Source organism: Callorhinus ursinus, unplaced genomic scaffold (genome assembly GCF_003265705.2).
Source record: "Callorhinus ursinus isolate GAN/ISIS: 27379988/994484 unplaced genomic scaffold, GSC_fseal_2.0 scaffold3, whole genome shotgun sequence".
In the NCBI taxonomy this organism is placed as follows: domain Eukaryota; kingdom Metazoa; phylum Chordata; class Mammalia; order Carnivora; family Otariidae; genus Callorhinus; species Callorhinus ursinus.
The window spans coordinates 63,892,227-63,915,064 of NW_027397065.1; the positions used below are offsets into that span (position 1 = coordinate 63,892,227).

General features: G+C 36.6%; 1 protein-coding gene across 3 annotated transcripts in view; it reads right to left on the reverse strand.

The window, feature by feature from the left end:
* WDR70 (WD repeat domain 70) overlaps positions 1-22,838 on the reverse strand; it is a 293,077-nt gene that overhangs the window by 229,533 nt on the left and 40,706 nt on the right. For all 3 annotated transcript variants that reach the window (XM_025867371.2, XM_025867372.2, XM_073890980.1), the window contains 2 exons: positions 9,376-9,435; positions 5,882-6,015 (listed from right to left, as the gene is read on the reverse strand). In XM_025867371.2, coding sequence (XP_025723156.1) covers positions 5,882-6,015; positions 9,376-9,435 — 194 coding nt within the window. The remainder of the gene's footprint in view (positions 1-5,881; positions 6,016-9,375; positions 9,436-22,838) is intronic.

Consider the following 22,838-nt stretch of genomic DNA (forward strand, 5'->3'; position numbering starts at 1 on the left):
GGGGAGCTGCAGGCAGAGGGAGAAGCAGGCTCCCTGCTCAGCAGATGACTCAGGAGGGCCAAGGTGGGGGGAGCTGGGGCGAGTGGGGGTTTCATGAGGATTGCACTAGATGATTTTATACAAGAATTTGGGAGAGGTGAGGGGTGAGGGGACAGTAAACTTCCTGAGTCACGTGGGTCCTTTAGGAGTTTCTCTTCAGGCAGGTTTTTTGTCTTTTTAGTATATAATTATAATATATATGACTATATAAATATAACTAATATATGTGAGAATGGGCTGGCTGACTGAAGTGTTGGGGTCAACAGGGACAAGCTGAAGAATCCTCCCCTTGGGCCAGCACCCCTTCCTTCACCCCCAGTCCCAGGACAAGTACTTGGAAGCCAAGTGCTGTGATCTTGCACTCACAAGGTGTCTGCTAGCTGCCTCCTCTCAAAGGTCACACCTTCTGGAATGAGAAGAGGACCACCATGGATCCATTCCAAGGAGTTCTACAGCCGGGGCTCCCAGAAGTACTCAGCAGTTTAAGGTGCGGAGGCCTCCTTGCCATCACAAGCTCCCCACGCCCCAACTTATGGCTGGTTCCTCAGTGGCCCTGCAGCTCCCTGCCTCTCCTGGTATCAGCAGCTTCCAGCTAGATGTGCAGGGGTTGGGCAGAACTAAAGAGCTGGCTTGGGTCAAAGGCTCAAGCTCTGCCTAGTAGGATCCTGATTCTCCACAGCCACCCTGCCTCTCCCACTGTGTGTCCTACCTGAGTGGATGATAGAGTGGAGAGCTTGCCTTTGGATTTAGTTCCTAAATCAATCATCTTACCAATAATCTCATCAATAATTTCTCAGTGTGAAATTCTAATTTAAAAACTTCAAAGAGACTTTCCCTTAAAAAAAAAAAAATGGAGGGCTCCTGGGTGGCTCAGTTGGTTAGGAGTCTGCCTTCGGCTCAGCTCATGATCCTGGAGTCCTGGGACAAGCCCAGCATCAGGCTCCCTGCTCGGTGGAGAGTCTGCTTCTCCCTCTCCCTCTGCCTGCCACTCGCCTTGCTTGTGCTCTCTCTCTCTCTCTCTCTGTCAAATAAATAAAATCTTTAAAAAAATGGAGCAAGGATACAGCTTAACCATTCTGTGACTGTTCCACACATATACTTGGGTTAAACAAACATAGAAATAATGGTTGGAGGGAGCCAGAGTTCTCACTGTTAGAAAGTGAAGGTTTCCAAGGAGGAAGGCTAGAGCGAACCAGTGTATTCTAGATTAGAGTCGGAGACATGGGTATGAACCCCTGTTTACCTTAACATGGATGCAAATGGATAAAGAAACAATTGTATAGATCTAGCACACACATAGGTGAGTATACACGCATTTAATTCCCAGCTCTGTCAGCTGAGAAGGCCTAGAAGGAACAACAAGCACACCAAGAACCTAGATCCTATTTTTAGATACCACTGTCCTAACAAATATGACTGATTCTAGGACTGGGGGAGGGACAACACAAGATGAGTCTGGAGCATCTAATAGTACCAAAAAGTAAAATGTACTCAAAAAAAAAAGGAGGCATATCAAAGATATGCCTCTTATGGATCATAAGAGCCAAATCACAAGAGCTCCTAATGACTACAGCTGAAATAATCTTAGCAACATAATAAATGACATTGTATTGGCTTATAACCCAAGATAGAAAACAAATATCAAATAGTCAATACTGGTAGAAATAACTGGTTAAATAAATAAATAAATAAATAAATAGGAGAAGAAGAGACAATTCTTCCTTAAAGAATTCCAAGTAGTTTATGTAAACCCTACCCCCTCCAGGAGGTGGAGCTTAATTTTTCCATCTTCCCAAATGTAAGCAGCATTTACTGACTTACTTCCAAAGAATAGCATATGGAAAGGGGAGGAAAAATTAACTTTACAGTGGAGAAACCTTAAAAACATGATAGCATGTACCCCCACTATGTGATAAGAAGGGCACTTCACCTCTGTGATATTCATCCCCAAGACCCAGAGTCCCAGTCTAACCAGGAAAAACATCATAAAAAAACAAATCAAGAAACATTCTACAAAATACCTGATCAGGACCCCTCAAGACTGTCAAGGTTGGGAAAAACAAGGCAAGACTGAGAAGGCATTAATAAACCAGAGAAGACTAAACAGACATGAAGACTAAACGTAAGGAGTATCTTCGAAGGCATATTACTGGAAAAAAACAATGAAATGCAAAAATAGTTCGGAGTTTGATTCATGGTAATGTACCAACGTTGGTTTACTTCCATAAATGTACCGTGGTAATGTAAGATATAAACAAGAGAGGAAACTGAGTTAGGGGTATGCCTGAACTCTGGATGATCTTTGCAGCTTTTCTGTAAATTAAAAAATATTCTGAAGTTAAAGTTTACTAAAATTTGAAATGGAAATACCCATATGATCTTGTCACTTAAATACACACACACACACACCCCCACACACACACCCGTATTTTCTACCTCTTTCCACTGAAAAGGTCAAGAAGGAATGATATCCCACTATTAATGAGCAGGTGTAACATTCAGATTTGGTCTCTAAATACCATTCCCACTTAAAAAAAAAAAAAAAAGATCTCCATGGGGAAATGCCGATTCTAGGACCTGGAAAGGAATATACCAGGAAGCTTACATCATGTTAGGCCAGAAAATAAGTAAGCTTTTAAAGTCTAATGAGTACATATCAAAACTACATAGCAATCAGGGACTCCCCTGGCCAAATCTGGGACAATTTAAACATCAAAAAGAATAATGACTACAACTGACTGGACCACATGAAAATTTTAAAGTCATAAATCCTGCCACTCAAAAAGGAAAAAGAAAAAAAGACCACCACCAATAACAGCAACAACTCATTTATCACCACCTACCCCTGAAATAAAAATGGGTAGTTAAAGAAATAACGAAGTATTTATCCTGACTTCACAGAACTGTATTTTAGGGTAACCAAATAACATCAGTTAATATGGAAAAGTTCTATTAGAAGAACGTCAACAAATAAATGTAGATGAAATAATGGAATTTAGAAAATCAAGAAAAGCACCAACTTACAACCCTCAATGAGAGAACTGATTCAGGTATGAATAATCAATGGATGCTAAACTTATTAAGTGAAGTGATGATGAGAATCTAGATATTTCCATGCAACCAACTCCTCCCCACAAAGTTCTTGCCTATCTCAAGTATATAATATTAACTTTACAATGGAAGAATCAGATGTCACCAATTTAATCCAGGGATCAATCTTAATTGTGAGTCACAACAAGTTGCGCTGTCAGCTACATGTGAGTCACAACAAGTTGCGCTGTCAGCTACAACTAGACAATAAATACATGCCATGTGATGTGATACACTATATCATCAAGGCTTTGAATCTTCTATAGGAAATACTGGAGACAAAGAAATAAGTTAAATGATACCATAAAGAAGCAATTAAAAAATTCAGGGAGGAAAAACCTTGTGAAACACAACAGACCTGTCTGTTTAATAAAGTCATGGGAAAGAAAATGGTTTGGAAGGAGACCCTCTTCTAGATTAAAAGATATGCAAGAGAGGTACACAATAAACATGATATGTATTACTTGATTGGATCCATGTTTGACAAACCAGCATTAAAACACATTCTGAGAGCAAACTGGGGAAATTTAAATATGGAATGATTATTAGAAATATTAAGAAATTCTAAATAATTTTGTTAGGGTAATTGGAGCTATATTTATATAGGGAAATGTCTATATTTTTGAAAGATTCATGCTGAATTATTTCAAAGTGAAAGTTATATATGTCTTTACTTTTAAATAGTTGAAAAATTACAAAATGTAACTGTTAAATCTATTTTTTTTAAAGATTTTATTTATTTGAGGGAAAGAATGAGAAAGAGAGAGAGAGCACATGAGAGGGGGGAGGGTCAGAGGGAGAAGCAGACTCCCTGCCAAGTAGGGAGCCCGATGAGGGACTCGATCCCAGGACTCCAGGATCATGACCTGAGTCGAAGGCAGTCGCTTAATCAACTGAGCCACCCAGGCGCCTAATCTACCTAATTTACCTAAATCTAGGTAAAGGATAAACAGCTATTATAGTAATCCCTTTACTTTTCTCTATGTTTGAAATTTTTCACAGTAAAAAATGAATTACAGATGGATGCATAAATAGATATAAAACACACATTAAGTAAAAAAATACGTATTGTCATAAAAAATAGAGTCACATTACTTGGACATTAGGGGCAAATGATAGCAAAGTTAAACAGTTCTCATGATATAAAACAGTAACATTCACATACTGTTTGCAATACTAGAATTTATATTAATCTTGTACAGATTGTCAAGAATTCTCTTTATTCCCATCTACCCTTTGATAGCTCACTATTATATATAGGATGCAACAATTTAATTATGGAAGAGAAAATAAGCTTTTTCTTGGGTTTTTCTGCATTTTCAATTACAACAGTGTAGCAAATGACACAGTTTAGTAATAGAGCACTGGCTTGAGACTCATGAGACATGATTCTATTCAGAGCTGATCATTAATAGAGTACTGAATAATCCTGAACAAGTGAATTTACAGTTGTAAAAGTAGAAGGGGAACACAATCCTTAATCAAGAGACTATTACACGGGAATAAAAGATATTACCTCATATTTTAAATACATTTTTTAAAAGTCATCATACTAACTCAAGATACCAAGTTACTATTTTAAATAATAAGAGCTTTATTAAATACAGCCATCATTGGAGATACCCTGTTTTTTATTTTTTTTTTTCCTTTCCAATTGATCAGAGATCTGCTATGTTCATTTAGGGAATTCTCAAATCTTTACTAAAGATAGTTTAAGAGTTAGGACTTCAAAATTTACAAGTCAGTGTGATTTGTACAAAACTGACCAGAGCCATGTTTAGATATAACTTTTAGGTTACTTTGCTAGATAACTGTAGCTCCCAGAGAAATCTGAGGTCTCAGACCCAATTCTGAGTCACATATAGACATTTATTACCTAAGCATTTATTAGCAAGTAAGCAAAAACAATTCATACGACCTGTTCCACAAGATTAAGAAAAATCCCAGCTCTCCAGCCTTTCAGTTACTCCAACCACCACTTTCATGAAAGGTTCACTGAAAGCAAACACTCAATAGCCCAGAAATAGGAACTTTATCCATATAGTTGAAAGAATCCAGAGTTTACAGGTAGATACTAGGTATAGCAAAAACCATCATCCCCAAGAGTTCAAGTTAAAGGCAAACTAGATTCCTAAGCCCTACTCATGCTTGCATGAGTAGAAAATTGGGTCTAAGTAAAGTTCAGCTAATTCACATATCTTGAATATCTAGTTAGTCAATAAGACCTCATTTCCAACATACATTTGCAAGTTAACAAGCTATCAGTTTCACCAATAAAAATCTATTTTTGATATCTAATATCTAAAAGATATCTAAAAGATATGGTCAAAAACAGAAATAAGAGGGTGGCTTGTGGTTGCAACATGTAAAGCCCTTTCTGATATAATGCTAGCTGACCATACCTGCGCAGTGCAGCACTGACTTAGCACCTGGTTATTGGCTTAGCATATGTCATACACATACACATAACATTACACAGTATTTACTAGAGTATTGAAATAAACTAGGCAAGGTAATAATCTCTAAATACAAATTTTTTTTACAAAACAAAAAACTGAAAACATCTTTAAAATTTAGGTTAATGAAAGTGAAGGAAAGAAATTTAAGGTACATTTTTCTTTCATTCAAATAATGAAGGTAACATATGGTCATATAAACTTAAGTGTATTTTGGTACAAAGCATTATAGACGGAATTCAAATGATAACAACTCTATCTTCAAATATGAAGGTATTAAGTTGTGCAATACATACCATTCACAGGGCTGAAGGGATCGAAATGCCTTAAAAGAAGCATCCATTCCAGCAAAATCCCAAAACTTAACATCATAGTCATAGCCTCCAGTCACCAAACGGGCACCTGAGGGATCCAGACCCAAAGCAGAAACCTGGTTTAAAAAAAAAAAAATTTTTAACTGGAGAAAAGCTACTTACAGTCTATAATAACCTCCATTGCCTTTCTCTAACCCGACCTCCTATATTATAGGCATATGGAAGTACAGTCCACCAGCTGTCATTACTTCTAAAAAGTGTGACTGGATAGCATCTTCTCTATTATTTGACTTTGTTATTATGACTGTTCTTTCTTTTGAAATAAAGAAAAAATATTTTAATGTAATTAATGTAACTGCCAGCTTAGTCCAAACTTATCTACCAAACCTCATAAATAATTCAGCTTTTTCAATAAACAATTTTGAGAAAACCTTTTGATATTTTAACTACCACTAACAGAAGACCACATGAATCTAAAATTACCAAAATGAGAAAATGCCAAAGGGAATGTTAAGAAATCGATTTAATGAAGTAGGACAAAGTAGAAATTATTTTCTTGTGTATATGGCTAAATGACTCAATATAATCACCTTAAACAGTTATTTTTAAAGCTGAACTTATAAGTGACTTAACTACATTATAATACCACTTTTATACTGTTTCCATAAAATATCTGCCTTCCCTGTGAATTTTCCTAGGTCCAATGCACATGTGAATGCCCAATTCGTAACTCACTATTCTTAAGCAGGAAGTCCCTGGATCTACTGCCCTCTCAGGAGGAAAAAAATACATTAGAAATAATTAACAGATATTACCATACATATGAAATACTAAAAGGATCAAAGTTTTATATAAAGGAAGCAACTATAAATCAGTTCTCCTAATAGACTTGAAATGTTATTAATGTAATAGAATTACTGTAATTAAAACCAGATATTTACAAAATAATTTTACTCATTTCAATCACTACCTGCAAACACTGATTTCAGAACATAAGGGAATTATATATAATTAATGACTTATTATATGTTTAAATTAGATAAGTACTACTTTAAATGTGTTAAAGAAAGCATTCAAATGAGAACTAAGTCATTTTTTATGCCTGAACAATTATATGTCCTAAAACCTAAAGCAATGAAAAATAAAAATAATAAAAATAAACAGTAGCTTTTGAAGTTTAGGAAGTGACTTCTGCTACTACCAACTACAAACAAAAGTGCGTCCATGCCCACTCTATCCTTCTACCCTCCTGTTAGAATTAAAGAGGTGGGGCGCCTGGGTGGCTCAGTTGGTTAAGCGACTGCCTTCGGCTCAGGTCATGATCCTGGAGTCCCGGGATGGAGTCCCACATCGGGCTCCCTGCTCAGCAGGGAGTCTGCTTCTCCCTCTGACCCTCCCCCCCTCATGTACTCTCTCTCTCTCTCTCTCATCCTCACTCTCTCAAAATAAATAATAAATAAATCTTAAAAAAAAAAAGAATTAAAGAGGTGTCCTCCTCCTGATAGGACCAACTGCACCAGTGTTCATCCCATTACAATACAATCTGAAACTGCAAATTCATTTGTGGTTTGTCTATTCTGTGCCTGTCCTCCCCTCAAGGGTGTAAGCTCCACTCCCTCGCTGCAATTACCAGCATGGAGAACCCAGGGGCAGAGGCCTACAGTCAGGGTAGGAGAACTGATGACTAGCCGTAGTCATCTTCCTTGAGTCCTCCTTGGGGAAAGAGAAAGGGCTGTTTGGAGCCAGCAACTTGCAACTTCCAGGGAATCATTGGTCGGCCTTCAGCTCAGGTCATAATCTCTGGATGATCTTACGATTATCCCAGGATGATCTTGGGATCCTAGGATCGAGCCCTGCGGAGGGCTCCCCACTCAGGAGGGCTCCCCACTCAACAGGAGTCCATTTCTCCCTCTCCCTCTGCCCCTCCCCCCACCACTCATGCGTGCTCTCTCTAATAATTAAATAAACCTTTTTTTTTTAAAAAAGGAAGCTCTAATTGATTTTTTAATGTGCAAAACAAGTGGGTACTATGTTTTTAATTATAATTCTTTAAAAGATAAAATTAAATTTAAAAAAATAGAAATATTTAAATAAAACGTGTAAAACTCATGAACACTCGTAAAAATCTCTGAACTGCGGCACCTGGGTGGCTCAGTCAGTTAAGCGGCTGCCTTCAGCTCAGATCATGATCCCAGGGTCCTGAGATCGAGCCCCACATCGGGCTCCCTGCTCAGCGGGAAGCCTGCTTCTCCCTCTCCCACTCGCCCTGCTTGTATTCCTGCTCTCGCTGTGTCTCTCTGTCAAATAAATAAAGTCTTAAAAAAAAAAAAATCTCTGAACTAAATGATAGGGAATCTTCTGTTTAAGTACAAACTGTCTACAGTTCCTTTCCTAATTTACTTAAAAACATGAAAATTAGTAAAATCCTGTCACAATTTCAGAAAAATACCAGAAGTCTGATTTAATAAAAAGTAGATATAAAATCACAAATCAGATGGAAATGGTTTCTTAAAACAGCAGTTCTCAGATACTTAGGTTTCAAGCTACTTTATACTCTTTAAATCTATTGATGACCCCAAAAAGCATTTGTTTATGTGAGTTATAGGAACCTGTATTTACCACAGTAAAACTTTAAACGAAGCCATTTTAAAATATTTATTGTTCACTTCATTTAAAACAACAATAAACCCACTATACTCTAACAAATATTATGAAAATGGTATTTTCAAAAGCAAAAAATTCGGCAAGAACATCATCTTTCTCTATTAATTCTATCATTTGCATCATTTCTCGGTCGATTTCTACTGACTAATGTTTTCCTCATTATAGGATGCATGTTCCTACTTCTTTACATATCCGACATCTAGAAAAAGGCAGTTTCGTTGAAAAGAGAAAGCAAGGTAATTTTATTCTTTCATTCATGAGGTTTCATTCATTCAACTACTACTTTTTTAATGGCTTTACAATAAAAGGATTTCATGTTATAACTCAAAATTTTACATCATTAATCTTTAACATAAATATAACAATACAGAAATAGAATCTGTAAATCTAAGCAATAATAATCTTAAAGCAAAACAGTTACTATTTTATATTCATTTCTTATCTCAATGTTCATCTAAAAAATGAACTCAGGCCTTTTACGATATAGAAATAAAGCTAAGGGTAATGAGAAATTTTCCCACACCATAAAAAGGAAAACTGTATTTTAGTTTCATTTCTTTTTTCACTTGAAATGTTCCCCTATCAAAGAACAAGGTTTTAAAGCCAACAATAACAGTAAGTGTTGCTATTTTAAATGAAACGCAATGGTTATTTTGATTAAATAGAAATGTAATCTTTCTTTTTCTTTAATGCCTACAGCTTCTGTGTTATCAGTTGATTGTGCAATTAGCCTTAACACAAACGTATCATTGGTTTACTTTTCCATGAGAGCCTTGTTACTGAGAGGAAAGAATCAAATTTTTTAAACTTACCGTTTTAGTGCCATGCTTTAGAGTTATTTCATGCGAGTCAGGGATCTTTTGGACAGGGTTCTGAGAAAAGAAAATTCCATGACATCAATGAGCATCCAACAAGGCGGACTACGTGCCACATTCACAGGAAACGTAATTTTTAAAAACTGCATCACTAGCTTTTTACATAAAGCTTAAAAAAACAGGAAATAAAATTTGTGAGAGTATCTTATTTCTGCACTTCTAGATAGACTACAATCTCAAAAAGGAAAAGACTAAGAAACTCTTTAGGTTGTATGGAACCGTAAGCCCTCTCAGCATCCAAATATTTAAAGTCCTCTTTTCACTGAAAATTGGGCATAACTTAAAGTGCTTAACTACACAAAATAAAATCTGTACAGGGTAGATATATACCTTTTAACTCTTAAAAGTTTAAAAAGCAAAACACTGCTGCTCAAAAATAACACAAATAAGGAACTGAGTCATTCAATGATTCATTGGTTCAATAAAGCATTTATTAAAGTGAGATTATTCCAGATGCTGGGTAGCATCAGACACAGCCTCTACCAATCCCCCATCCAAGAAGCATGTGGTCGAGGAGGGGGAGATCAATCACTCTCAGGCAATATAAGAAATGCTATGATAGACAGGAGGTATGGCCAGGATAATCGAGGAAGATAAAAGATGGATGCATAAATCAGACATAAGGAATCACAGTGATCGTGTGAATATGAAGTTTCAATGTTTAGTCAAGTTTCCATTATCCAAGAGCTGGGTAATCATACTAAAATTCTAGGGCCATTACAAATTTACGTGAGGATCATCCTGCAATCTACTTAATTAGATACATGCAATCTAAAAGACTTTGGTCCCTGTCTCCCCTCATTCTTTAACATCCTTGATGAATCAATCAATCACTAGTTTTACTTCATCATAAACTCTTCCTCTGCTATGGCTCTTTCTCCTCTGCACATAAACAATTAAAGTACTTCCCATATTAGACAACACATACACATACACAATTTCCCCTATATTTACTGCTATATCATTATCTTTTCCTTTGCAATCAAGCTTCTTTACACAAGTTTTCATTCAAGTGTCCCTGCTTCCTTTCACCCCTCTACCTCTGCCACTCTGGCATGCCCTTTTATTCCTAATGCCCAGCACAGTTCTTGGCACTTAAGAGACTCTCAGTAAATACCTCTTGAATAAACAAACAAGTCACAAAAATGCCCCTGGACACTTTTCAGAACTTAACCTGCATAACTGACCTTTCAACAGCATGGCAACTACTTATTTCCTTCTTCTTGAAACTGTTCTTTCCTGGGAAGAAGCAGCCTCGACAAGAAGCCAGAAAAGCTAGGGTTTTTATTTGTATTTTTTTATAAGGTTGAACATTCTTTTTAACATTTTCTTTTATTTATTTTTTTAAGTAAGTTCTACACCCAATGTTGGTCTTGAACTCACAACCCCAAGATCAAGAGTCGTGTGGTCTAACTGAGCCAGCTAGATGCCCCGAGAAAAACTAGGTTTTTCAAACTAACCCTGCTACTCGATAACCCTGTCATAACTGCAGGAGAGTTACAACTCTATTTCCTCATTTGTATACAGAGGATAATAGCACCTGCCCTTTAGATTACTATGAGGCAAGTGGTTTAAGCCTTGTAATGCAGCATTCAGCACAAAGTAGGTGCTCAATAAATGACAGCCACCCTTTATTCTAAGGCTTACCTCCTATGTCTCCTGTCATATCATCTTAGTCTATTTCCAGGCTTCCCTTCCTCCTTAACTGGCTAATTCCTACTCATCCTTTAAGACTCAATCGAAGATGTGACCTCTTCCTGGAAGCATTTCTCAACATTTCAAACTCTGGGTTAAATGACCCTTCCATGCATTCTCATGTCTCAGATAAGGAGACAATCTCTCCTTATCTCGATCACAGAATTTATCAAAATCCATTGTAATTTTTGACCTGTCTCCCTCCCCACCACTCCGTAACCAAATTGCAAGATGGACACTTCTCAAAGATTGTGTATATCTATTATTACCTCTGGATCCCCAATCCACAAAACAGATGGTGTATGGCAGACAAACACAAAAGTGTTTTGGAATTAATTAATGGCCCAATGTCTACCTTGTAGATCACATTGGATTGTACTTTTTAATTTATTTTCAAACATTAATGTTTATGTCCATAAAGGAGAGCAGGTGCTATCCATCAGAGCAGCCTGGCAAGTGACAATAAAGGATAACGGAGGTTTTCAAAAAGTGAAAACTTTAACAACCAAATGATTATACCCCAGACCAAAAGTAAAGTTGCAAGTATAGGGGTGCCTGGCTGGCTCAGTTGGTAGAGCATGTGACTCTTAATCTTGGGGTCATGAGTTCCAGCCCCATTCTGGGTGTAGAGATTACTTTAAAAAAAAAAAAAAGGTTGCTAGTATAGAGAATTAAAGGCAGTTTTGTTTTAGACTGTCTGTATCTCAGAGATCACTGTAGTCTACTACCACCACAGTGCAATGAAGAAGATTAGGAAAAGAGAGACACTGAACAGGAACCCTAACCTCACAGTAACCTAAAAAAAACTGCTGGGGAGTTTACAATTTATTTCAATACAAGACGTTACAGTATGGTTTACTATACTTTGGAAAAGGGCTGCACATACCTTGATTTCAGAGATACCAATGTTCCAACACAAATTCTAAAATAATTTACAAGTCGAACAAATGAATTCTGGACTACCCCTATATTAAATTATGTAAGCCACTGCTCCCTTTGCAGCTGACAACATTTGTAAGCAATAAAAACTCACATAGAAGTGCTAAGTACTCTTACAAAAAAACAGGAGAACAGTTCAAATGTTTCACTTAGAGAAGATTCTATTATAGTCAGTGTCTCATTTCATAACTAATTACTTTTTCATCACTCAGAAAACAAAAACACTGTCACTAAGAGGAAGGATGAAAATTATTTCATTGAATTCAATGTACAATGTGCCTATATGTAGGCAATTTCTGGCACTTAAAGTAAAAACTTACAAGAACACAGAACAATTTATTATTTACATTAGGAGTGAATTAAATGTTTAAATAAATGTTTACATTTAAAATCAAAGTTTTACTGGAAATCATGTAGGGCATAACTCATAAAAAGACCATATAACTGGCACAACTAAATCATCTAAAATAGTAGCAATCCATCTTTTGGTAGGATATCACTTGATGGTGACTGTTCTTTTTCCAGAACTTTTCCTAATGACTTTTTGGGATATGGCTTAAATGTGAAATTTGCTATAACAGTAAAATATTTTCATGATTTTCACACCAGGGGACATCACAAGCTGCAAGACTTCAGTGAAGTCATTTATTATAAGAATTCATAACAAAAGCTAGTCTTAATGGAAAAGGAGGAAAGATACCAGCTTTTGTTTTGGTTTGGTCTTAAATGCCAACCAAAGGATTATTTCCCAGGCTCTTTGGTTTGCCCTCAATAACAAGGATAGCAAATATATCTGGAATAACATGAGCAGTTCCATCTGACATATACCCTTAAAGTATTTTCAAAAGACTTGCAAATCAGAAATAACCCTTCTGGGATAAAGTTGCCATAAGTTTAAAAAGTTATATATGTACAGTACTATAAGCCCTAATCAAAAGTCTACCCAGTAACAAAGATCTGACACAAAGTGGCTATGGATTGTGTGGAGAGAATGAGGACTACCAACCAGGAACTTGCAAAGGAGTGCTACATTCTCCCAGAAACCATTTTGCAAATAGTTGCCCGTATGGTATCACAGAAAACCAAAATTAGAGTCTATTCTAGTATAACTCTGGAGATCCAATAGACTGACTTAATAATTATTCATCATCACACATTCTCTTAAAAAAAACATTTATTATTTAATTATACACCATACACCAGGGACTACAGTTAAAGATAAAAAGACTAACAACACAGACACTGCTCACAAACACTTTCAATCCAGTAAAGCAAAACTGACAGGTAAACAAATAGGTAACACTAAAATGTTTCAGATGCTATGACAGAAGAACACAGAGGGTTCAGCGCTCAATTCCATTCTGCCTGGGGAAGTAGAGGGTGATCAGAAAAGGCTTTACAGAAGAGATGCTTGAGATGCCTTTGGAAAAATAGAGGTTCCCCAGGTGAATGTAGAAGGCATCCAGGAGAGAATAAAATAAATCCTGACGCTGCAAGTATTTTTGCCTGGATAGAGTTTAAATTGCTGGGCAGGAAAAGGGAAAGGCAGTGATGAGGCCAATTCTAGAATGGGAGAAAATGTCTGCAAATCATATATCTGATAAGAGGTTAATATCCAAAAATACAAAACTGCTACAATTCAACAATAACAAAAAACAACCTGATTCAAAAATTGGCACAGGACCTAAATAGGTGTTTCTCCAAAGAAGAAATACAGATGACCAACAAGTACATGAAAAGATACTCAACATTACTAATCATCAGGGAAATGAAAATCAAAACCACACTGAGATACCAATAACAGGATGACTATTATTCAAAAAAACAAGAAAAGAAATGTTGACAAGGATATACAAAAAATGGAACCCTTATACACTGCTGGATAGAAATGGGGCAGCTGCTATGGAAAACTCAAAAAATTTAAAATATGATCCAGCAATTCCACTTTTGTGTATATACCCAAAAGAACTGAAAGCAGGCTCTCCAAGAGATGTTTGTACACCCATGTTCATAGCAGTAAGACAACAGCCAAAAGACAGGAGCAACCAAAGTGTGAATAAACAAAACGTGGTGTATGTATGCATATATGTGTGTATGTGTGTATATATGTATATATATATATATGGAATATATAATGGAATATTATTCATTCTTTAAAAGGAAGGAAATTCTGACAATGCAACATGGATAAATTTGGAGGGCATTATGCTAAGTGAAACAAGCCACAAAAAGAAAAATACTATACAATTCCTATGAGGTATTTAGAGTAGTCAAATTCATAGAAAGTAGAATAGTGGTTGCCAGAGCTGGGAGAGAAGGGAAAATGGGGAATTATTGTTTCATGGGTATAGTTTCTGTACAAGATAAAAAAGTTCTGGAGACTGAATATACAACAATGTAACACTACTGACCTGTATTTAAAGATGGTTAAGATGGGGGGGGAAGATTGGGGGGGGATGGTTGAAACAGGTGATGGGGATTAAAGAGTATACATATGATGAGCACTGACTAATGTACAGAATTGTTGAGTCACACTATACAGTACAACTGAAACTAATATAGCACTGTATGTTAACTATACCAGAATTAAAATAAAAAACTTAATAAAATGTAATAATTTTTAAATAACTAAAAATAAAAATGGTTAAGATTATAAATTTTAGGTGTATTTTAACAAAGCTAAAAAAGAATTTTCATAAAGTCCACATAAGCAAAAAAAAAATTAAAAGATGCATAGTATTAAGCCTGAGTATTTCCTAATGTTCTAATAAACTTTAGGTAAGCTACAAAATAAATCATTTATCAAATGTTTAAAATCTTCCTCCAAAAATGTAAAGTTATAGGTCTAAAATATGGCAGGAAGGAAAGACAATTTCCTATCTAATTCTCACAGCTGGTTCCAATCTTTCAATTAGTAGTATTCCCAAACCACCTCTAAATTACCCTCAAACAGTTTATGCCCTATTGCAAGCGGCAACCTTGGAGAACATTTCTCAGTAACATGACTTAAAAGTATGTTGTTAAATAACTTTTTATACTTGTGTGAAGGCTGAGAAACTCAAAAAGGATAGGTCATTCTTAAATTTTATCAGAAATTATATTATTTTTTAAAATCCATTACATTATCAATAAATACAAAGATGACAATTTTCTTACCATACAACAATGCAGGTAATAAGCCAACAGGATTTATACCAAAAGATATATTTATTTTCAAAAGCTACCATGAACATATGCCTTATCATTCCCTGATACCCTAAAATTTTGAGTATTTCTGCTCTTACTTGCTACTTCTGAAGACTTGAAATCTAGACAGGACTCTGCAATTAACACCACTTGTAACCTTCATTAAGTCACTCAGTTGTCTAGAACCTTAGCTTTTTCACTTATAAAAATGAAAAAATCAGGGGCGCCTGGGTGGCTCAGTCATTAAGCGTCTGCCTTCGGCTCAGGTCATGATCCCAGGGTCGTGGGATCGAGCCCCACATCGGGCTCCCTGCTCGGCGGGAAGCCTGCCTCTCCCTCTCCCACTCCCCCTGCTTGTGTTCCCTCTCTCTGTCAAAAAAATAAGTAAAATCTTTAAAAAAAAAAATAAGATACTAATACCTAAAGAGCCTAACAATAATCTTATTATTTACAGTGGTACTTTTCTATATATTACTTATTAATATATATATTAAGAGCCCAACCCTTACCCACAACATTAACCACTCCAGGCAGGAACGGAAGAAAAAAGGAGTTGGGCTTGCCAGTTGGGCGGTGGTTCATGGGAGAGTGTTAGAACAGAAATAAGAAGGAGCAACCTGGCTTTCTAGAACCCCTACAGTGAAACCCCTCCCTCCCACTCCTTCACGCCCACCCTAAAAAGACTTTCTTTTACAACTATAAACAAAGGTCCTGGGTTTTACCACTTGCCCTACTCCTAAAAAAAGGCCCACCTCCACCATGTCAGTGGCAACAATGTATATATCATTCCCAAATCTTCACAACTTGAATTAATTATCCACTGAAAGCCTCCAGTCCCTAGCCTCCTGTCTACAAAGAATACGTATTTATTAAAATGATTCATTTGGGAAACAAAGCACAGAGTTGCTGTGACGACCAAATTAGTTAATGTGACAAAGTACTTTATAATTATAACCCATTATGAGTAAGAAATTATTATAAGCCTATGGCTACAAAGGTTTTTCCTGAAAGTACATATTTTAGAAACTGTTGGGAGACCCGGTGTAAAATGCCTTGAGATAAAAAGGTTTCACCAAGTTTCAGTATCTCAGATATGCAGTGCAGAATTATTTCGACATAGGTTATGTACTATACTATGTTGAGTTATGTCTAAGAGTTCATATCTGTTTAATAAAAATTGAGTTACTTCTTGTGCAATCTGTTTCTATTTAGTTAAAGATGTACAGACTTTGCTAACTTTAACTACAAAAGGTGCCACAGCATGAGTTAAATTAGGTAAAGGATTTGGGAAAACAAAAGAAGCCTGAGCCATAATAAATTTTTATTAAATTTACCTGACACTAACATATCTTTATCCTTTACCTAACAACACTGCAGAATGGATACCATATCTGATTTAATATAACTTTCCATACATGCAAAAGCATGTATATGCCTCACAACTGTCGAAGGGACAGTGAAAATTAGAAACATCTTAAAAACCAATCTATACAGGTTCTCTTGGACAATTCTACAATTCCAGCTCTGGCAATTATACATCCTACTCATCCCACCAAATATGGAACAAACACAGTATTAACGCTTCATACTTGCCATGATGTCCAAAGCCACCACCACTATAACCAAGTATTTTAAATCGCTCTTGAGAATTTCTTGCTAAAGAACACACACAGATTGTGGAGAGGATGTGGAGAAAGGGGAGCCCTCATGCACCGTTGGTAGAAATGAGAACTGGTACAGACACTCTGGGAAATAGTATGGAGGTTCCCCCCAAAAAGTTAAAAATAGAACTACCCTATGATCCAGCAATTGCACTACTAGGTATTTACCCAAAGGATACAAAAATACAGATTCAAAGGGACACATGCACCCCGATGTTTATAGCAGCTTTATCAACAATAGCCAAACTACAGAGAGAGCCTAAATGTCCATCAGCTGATGAATGGATAAAGATGTGGTGTACACATACAATGGAATATTACTCAGCCATCAAAAAGAATGGAAGCTTGCATTTGCAACAACATGGAGAGAGCTAGAATATATTATGCTAAGTGAAATAATACCATACAATTTCACTCGTGTGGAATTTAAGAAACAAAACAGATGAACCTATGGGAAGGGGGAAAAAAAGAGAGAGAAAGAAGGAAACAAACCATAAGAGACTCTTAATGATAGAGAACAAACTGAGGGTTGATGGAGGGAGGTGGGTAGGGGGGACTAAATGGGTGATGGATATTAAGGAGGGCACTTGTTATGACAAGCACTGAGTGTTGTATGTAAGTGATGAATCACTAAATCTTATTCCTGAAACCAATATTGCCCTGTATGTTAACTAACTAGAATTTAAATAAAAATTTGAAAATGAAAAAAAAATAAAAAGAAACAACTTAAAAGCAGGAGAGAGAGGAGAAGGAAGTTTAGAAAGAAATGATATTTGGGGCATGTGGCTGGCTCAGTTGGTAGAGCATGCAACTCTTGATCTTGGGGTTGTGGGTTCAAGTCCCACATGGTATAGAGAGTACTTAAAAATGAAATCTTGGGGCGCCTGGGTGGCTCAGTCGTTAGGCGTCTGCCTTCGGCTTAGGTCATGATCCCAAGGTCCTGGGATCGAGCCCCGCATTGGGCTCCCTGCTTGGCGGGAAGCCTGCTTCTCCCTCTCGCACCCCCCCTGCTTCTGTTCCCTCTCTCGTTGTGTCTCTCTCTGTAAATAAATAAATAAAATCTTTAAAATAAAATAAAATAAAATCTTAAAAAAAAAAAAAGGACAGGGTGCCTTAGTGGCTCAGTTGGTTAAGCAACTGCCTTTGGCTCAGGTCATGATCCTGGAGTCCCGGGATCGAGTCCCACATTGGGCTCCCTGCTCGGCGGGGAGTCTGCTTCTCCCTCTGACCCTCTTCCCTCTCGTGCTCTCTCTCATTCTCTCTCTCTCAAATAAATAAATAAAAATCTTAAAAAAAAAAAAAAGGACAAAAGTAGATTGTTTACTTGCCATGTCCCCATTAGTCTGTAAGATCCTTGAGGACAAGTACAATGTCTTAGTTGATTTGTATCCGTAATACCTAATAGTATACTGTAGGTGCTCAAAATACATCTTCTTAACTGAAGATAATAAAGATCACCTACTAATGAAAGCTTGTTTTTAAAAGAAAATAAGTGAAATCTGTGAGGAAAAAATAATAGACAATCATATTTGTACACCATAATGTGTTTATATATCCCTCTAAAACATGGGGACATATCTATCAACTATTTATTTTCATATCTACTCTTCAAATTTTTCTGTGTGCCTTCAAGATAAAATATTTGAAGCCACAGGCAGATTTAATAAAAGCCGTACCTAATAAACAGTAAGAATCCCCAAATAAGGAAGACACAGGTATTGTCTTCATAAGCTCAGAAGCTATGAAAGGTACACACTTGTAAACAAATGATTGTATCACAATTATGATCATTTTATCATGGTTGTGAATGCCCTATGTAAATCATACGCAAAAATGATCTCAAAATGTATCAAAGACCTAAATGTAAGAACGAAAAGTATAAAACTCTTAGAAAAAAACAGGAGTAAATCTTCATGACCTTGAGTTAGGCTTCTTAGCTATGACACCAAAAGCACAAACAAAAGAAAAAATAACTTCAATTTCACCAAAATTTAAAGTTATTGTACTTCAAAGTACACCATCAAGAAGGTGATGGACAACTCACAGAATGAGGGAAAATATTTGGAAATCATATGTCTGATAAGGGACTTATGTCCATAATGTATAAAGAACCCTGATAACTCAACAATAGACAAGTAAGCCAATTGAAACAGGAAAAAGATCTGAAGAGACAACCCTCCAAAGAAGATATACAAATGGCCAATAAGTACATGAAACAATGCTCAAAGTCATCTCATTCTTTAGAGAAATGCAAATCAAAACTACAACGAGATATTACTTCACACTCACTAGGAGAGCTGTAATCATAAGACGAACAATAACACATATTGGTGAGGATGTGAAAGACTGACTCCTCATAGACTACTGGTGGGATTTTAAATGGTGTAGCCAGTTTGAAAAACAGTTCCTCAAAATATTGAACACAGTTATCATATAACCTAGTAAGTCCACTCCTAGATATAAACCCCCAAAACCAAAAAAATGCATCCATACAAAAACTTCTACACAAATGTTCATAGCAGACATCCATCAACTAATGAATGCATTTAAAAAAAATGTGGCAAGGGGCGCCTGGGTGGCTCAGTCGGTTAAGCGTCTGCCTTCGGCTCGGGTCATGATCCCAGGGTCCTGGGATCGAGCCCCGCATCGGGCTCCCTGCTCAGCGGGAAGCCTGCTTCTCCCTCTCCTACTCCCCCTGCTTGTGTTCCCTCTCTTGTTATCTCTCTCTGTCAAATAAATAAATAAAATCTTTAAAAAAAAATGTGGCAATACTGGAAATAAAAATGAGGCACTCATACATGCTACAACATGGATGAACCTTGAAAACATTACACTATGTGAAAGAAATCAATGAAAAGAACACTTATTGTACTATTCCAGGGATATGAAATCTCCAGAACAAACAAATCCATAGAGACAAAGTAGATTAGTGATTGCCAGGAATTAGGGATAGGTTAGTGAGGAGAGAATAGGAAGTGAAAGTTAAAGAGTGCAAGGTTTCTTTGGGGGAGGAGGAAAATGTCATAAAATTAGGTGGTAGTAATAGTTGCACAACTCCATGATTATACTAACACTCACTGAATTGTATACCTGAAAACTGTGAAATTTAGTACATATGAATATCTCAATAAAGCTGTTATAAAATAATAGAGGAATATAACTAACACAGAAGTAGCATAAAGAAGGAGATATTCAATTCTATTTTTGTGGCTCAATGAAGGTTTTTACAAAAAGAAAATGTCTCCTTTCATAAGGAGAAAAGCTAGATCCTTAAAACTGAAAAGGTTCTTCCCTGATGAAGGAGACAGGTCTGTCACAATGCACCCCACAAGGGTCAATGCTTACATAGCCTGCCAAGTGAATGGAGTTGTACTAAGTGTTGGCCACCATCCAGAGACAAGGAAGAGCATACTGGAATGCACAAGAGCCAGTCATATTCAAAGACTGTTCATAGTTTATATGGATGGGGCATGAGGTAAGTGTAGGAGACAGGCAGGGTGGGTTACAACCGGAGGTAAAGGAGAGCATAATGGTTAAACACACAGATTCTGGAGCACATTCGCTAGATTCAAAAGCTGGCTCCAACGTTTACTACTGGGTGGCCCTGGGAAAGTTACTTAGCATCTCTGAGTATATTGCTGCACAAAGTATCCACTGTCAGTAATATTATTTGGTTCTAGATTTGAGCATCTGCTTATTTCTTTATCATAAATCAAAAGGAGACGCAGAGACAGAAAACTGTGGCTTAACAGTGAATTCCTAGTTTGTTAGAGCATCCCTTCTTACGACAGTAAAAAAAATCACGGCTGTGCCACTAACTTCCTCATTTATTCATAAAAGCATTTAATTCCCATTTATACTCTGCAAGGCTCTTGGGATGCAAAAGTAAATAAAGACTCCCTGATTCCGATCCAGATCAGTAGTGAAATGGCAACATTACCAACCAACAGCTGCCTGGTAGACTATGTGAATCAACTTGGTGGTCTTGGTCTTATTTCAAAATCACAATTAGCTGCACTTCTAGCACTGAGCACAAAAAGTATGAACAAAATGTCTTTCCAAATAAGGATCAAGGTCTATAGAAGAATAAAGTAAGCTCTGTTGGAGCTGCTTCAATATGCACTTATATGCCATTCTATCAATTTGGTACTTAAAAATAAAAATTTATTCCAATGCAAGCTTTACAATCACGGAAACAAGAAAGTACCTAATTCCACGAAAAGACAAATTATATCAATTTCGGTAAATATTCCTGATTTTCTAGAAATTCTTTATAATGGCACTTTTTTAAACTGTAAGATTAAAGCACTGAGAAATCTCAAAACTGACACAGTTTTACTCATGTAAATAGAAAGGGTGAAAGATCAAGGGACCTGTTTTATTTTCAAATACTGTGTTTATACCTACTAAACTGACAAACTGATGTGCATTTTCTGTATTTATCTTCTTTAACATTTAGAGGAGTGCAAAAACTAGTTACATAATCCTCATTCTTAAGACTACTTATTGTTGGGGGGCATCTGGGTGGTTCAGTTGGTTAAGTGACTGCCTTCGGCTGAGGTCATGATCTCAGGGTCCTGGGATGGAGCCCCACATCGGGCTCCCTGCTCGGTGGGAAACCAGTTTCTCCCTTTCCCACTCCCCCTGCTTGTGTTCCCTCTCTCGCTGTCTCTCTCTCTGTCAAATAAATAAATAAAATCTTAAAAAAAAAAAGTCTACTTATCGTTGGGAAGGCAGAAGAAAAAATAAAATCTATAAATAAAGCAACTCAAAGAAAAATTTTTAAATAATAAACTGAGTGGGATGCCTGGCTGGTTCAGTGGACAGAGTGTGTGACTCTTGATCTCAAGGTTATAAGTTCAAGCCTCATGTTGGGTATAAAGATTACTCAAAAATAATATTGTTAAGAAATAAAATAATAAAATAACAAACTGAAATAAGAAATGGGGGGGAATTACACTGAATTAAGTTTAAAAAAAAAAAGCTTTAAGGCGAAAGGAAACATGAGTGAAACAAAGCCAAGAGGTGAGGCATATGTAGGAAGATGTTAGGATCTAGAAAGGAAAACAAAAGATAAAAAAGATAAAAAATTCCACATAGATAAATAACAAGCGAAGGGCTTTGGAAGGCCCAATTACTATTACAATAGTATTTTTTTTTTTACAGCCAATTACAACAGTATTAATAGAAGTATGATGTGTGAATAATTTAACCCTCTGAACCTAGGATCAAAAATATAAAGTGTGAAAAAAACAAAACAAAACAGCAGTGTTATGAGCAGAGAGAGAATGGGATGGGAGTGGGAGGAGTCATTTTCCAACTAAAATTTTTGACATAAGATGGCATCAAGACTCTATAGGACTGACTTTGGCAAGGATTATTAAGAGGACTGTTTTTGCAAAAAAATATTCAAGTTTTCTCAAAAGCTCTTAATTCTATGATAATCAAATCATTTACCACCCTTGTCAATATTCCTTCTTTTACTTAAGAACTGGTGTAACTCAACTAAATCCTCATTTGATAATGGCTTTGGTAGAGCAAAGGACATCCTTAACATCACTTCCATAGACTTAATGACAATTTACATCTGCAAGATTTGTATCATCATGACAGAAATTTACCAGAGTAAATAAAGTTTTATGTTAAAACAACCTGTAATTAAGGAGACTACAATCAGTCAGATAAAAAGTACCCTCCTGCCTTCCTCATTGCACTTAAATTATGCTTTGTATTATTTGCATAAACTAGTCCATCTTTGGGGGCACCTGCAGGGCTCAGTCGGCTACACGTCCAACTCGTGATTTTGGCTTGCATCATGAGCTCAGGGTGGTGAGATCAAGCCCCGAATTGGGCTATGCGAGGAGTCTGCTTGAGATTCTCTCTGCCTCTCCCTCTCCCCTACCCCAACCCTGTGCATGC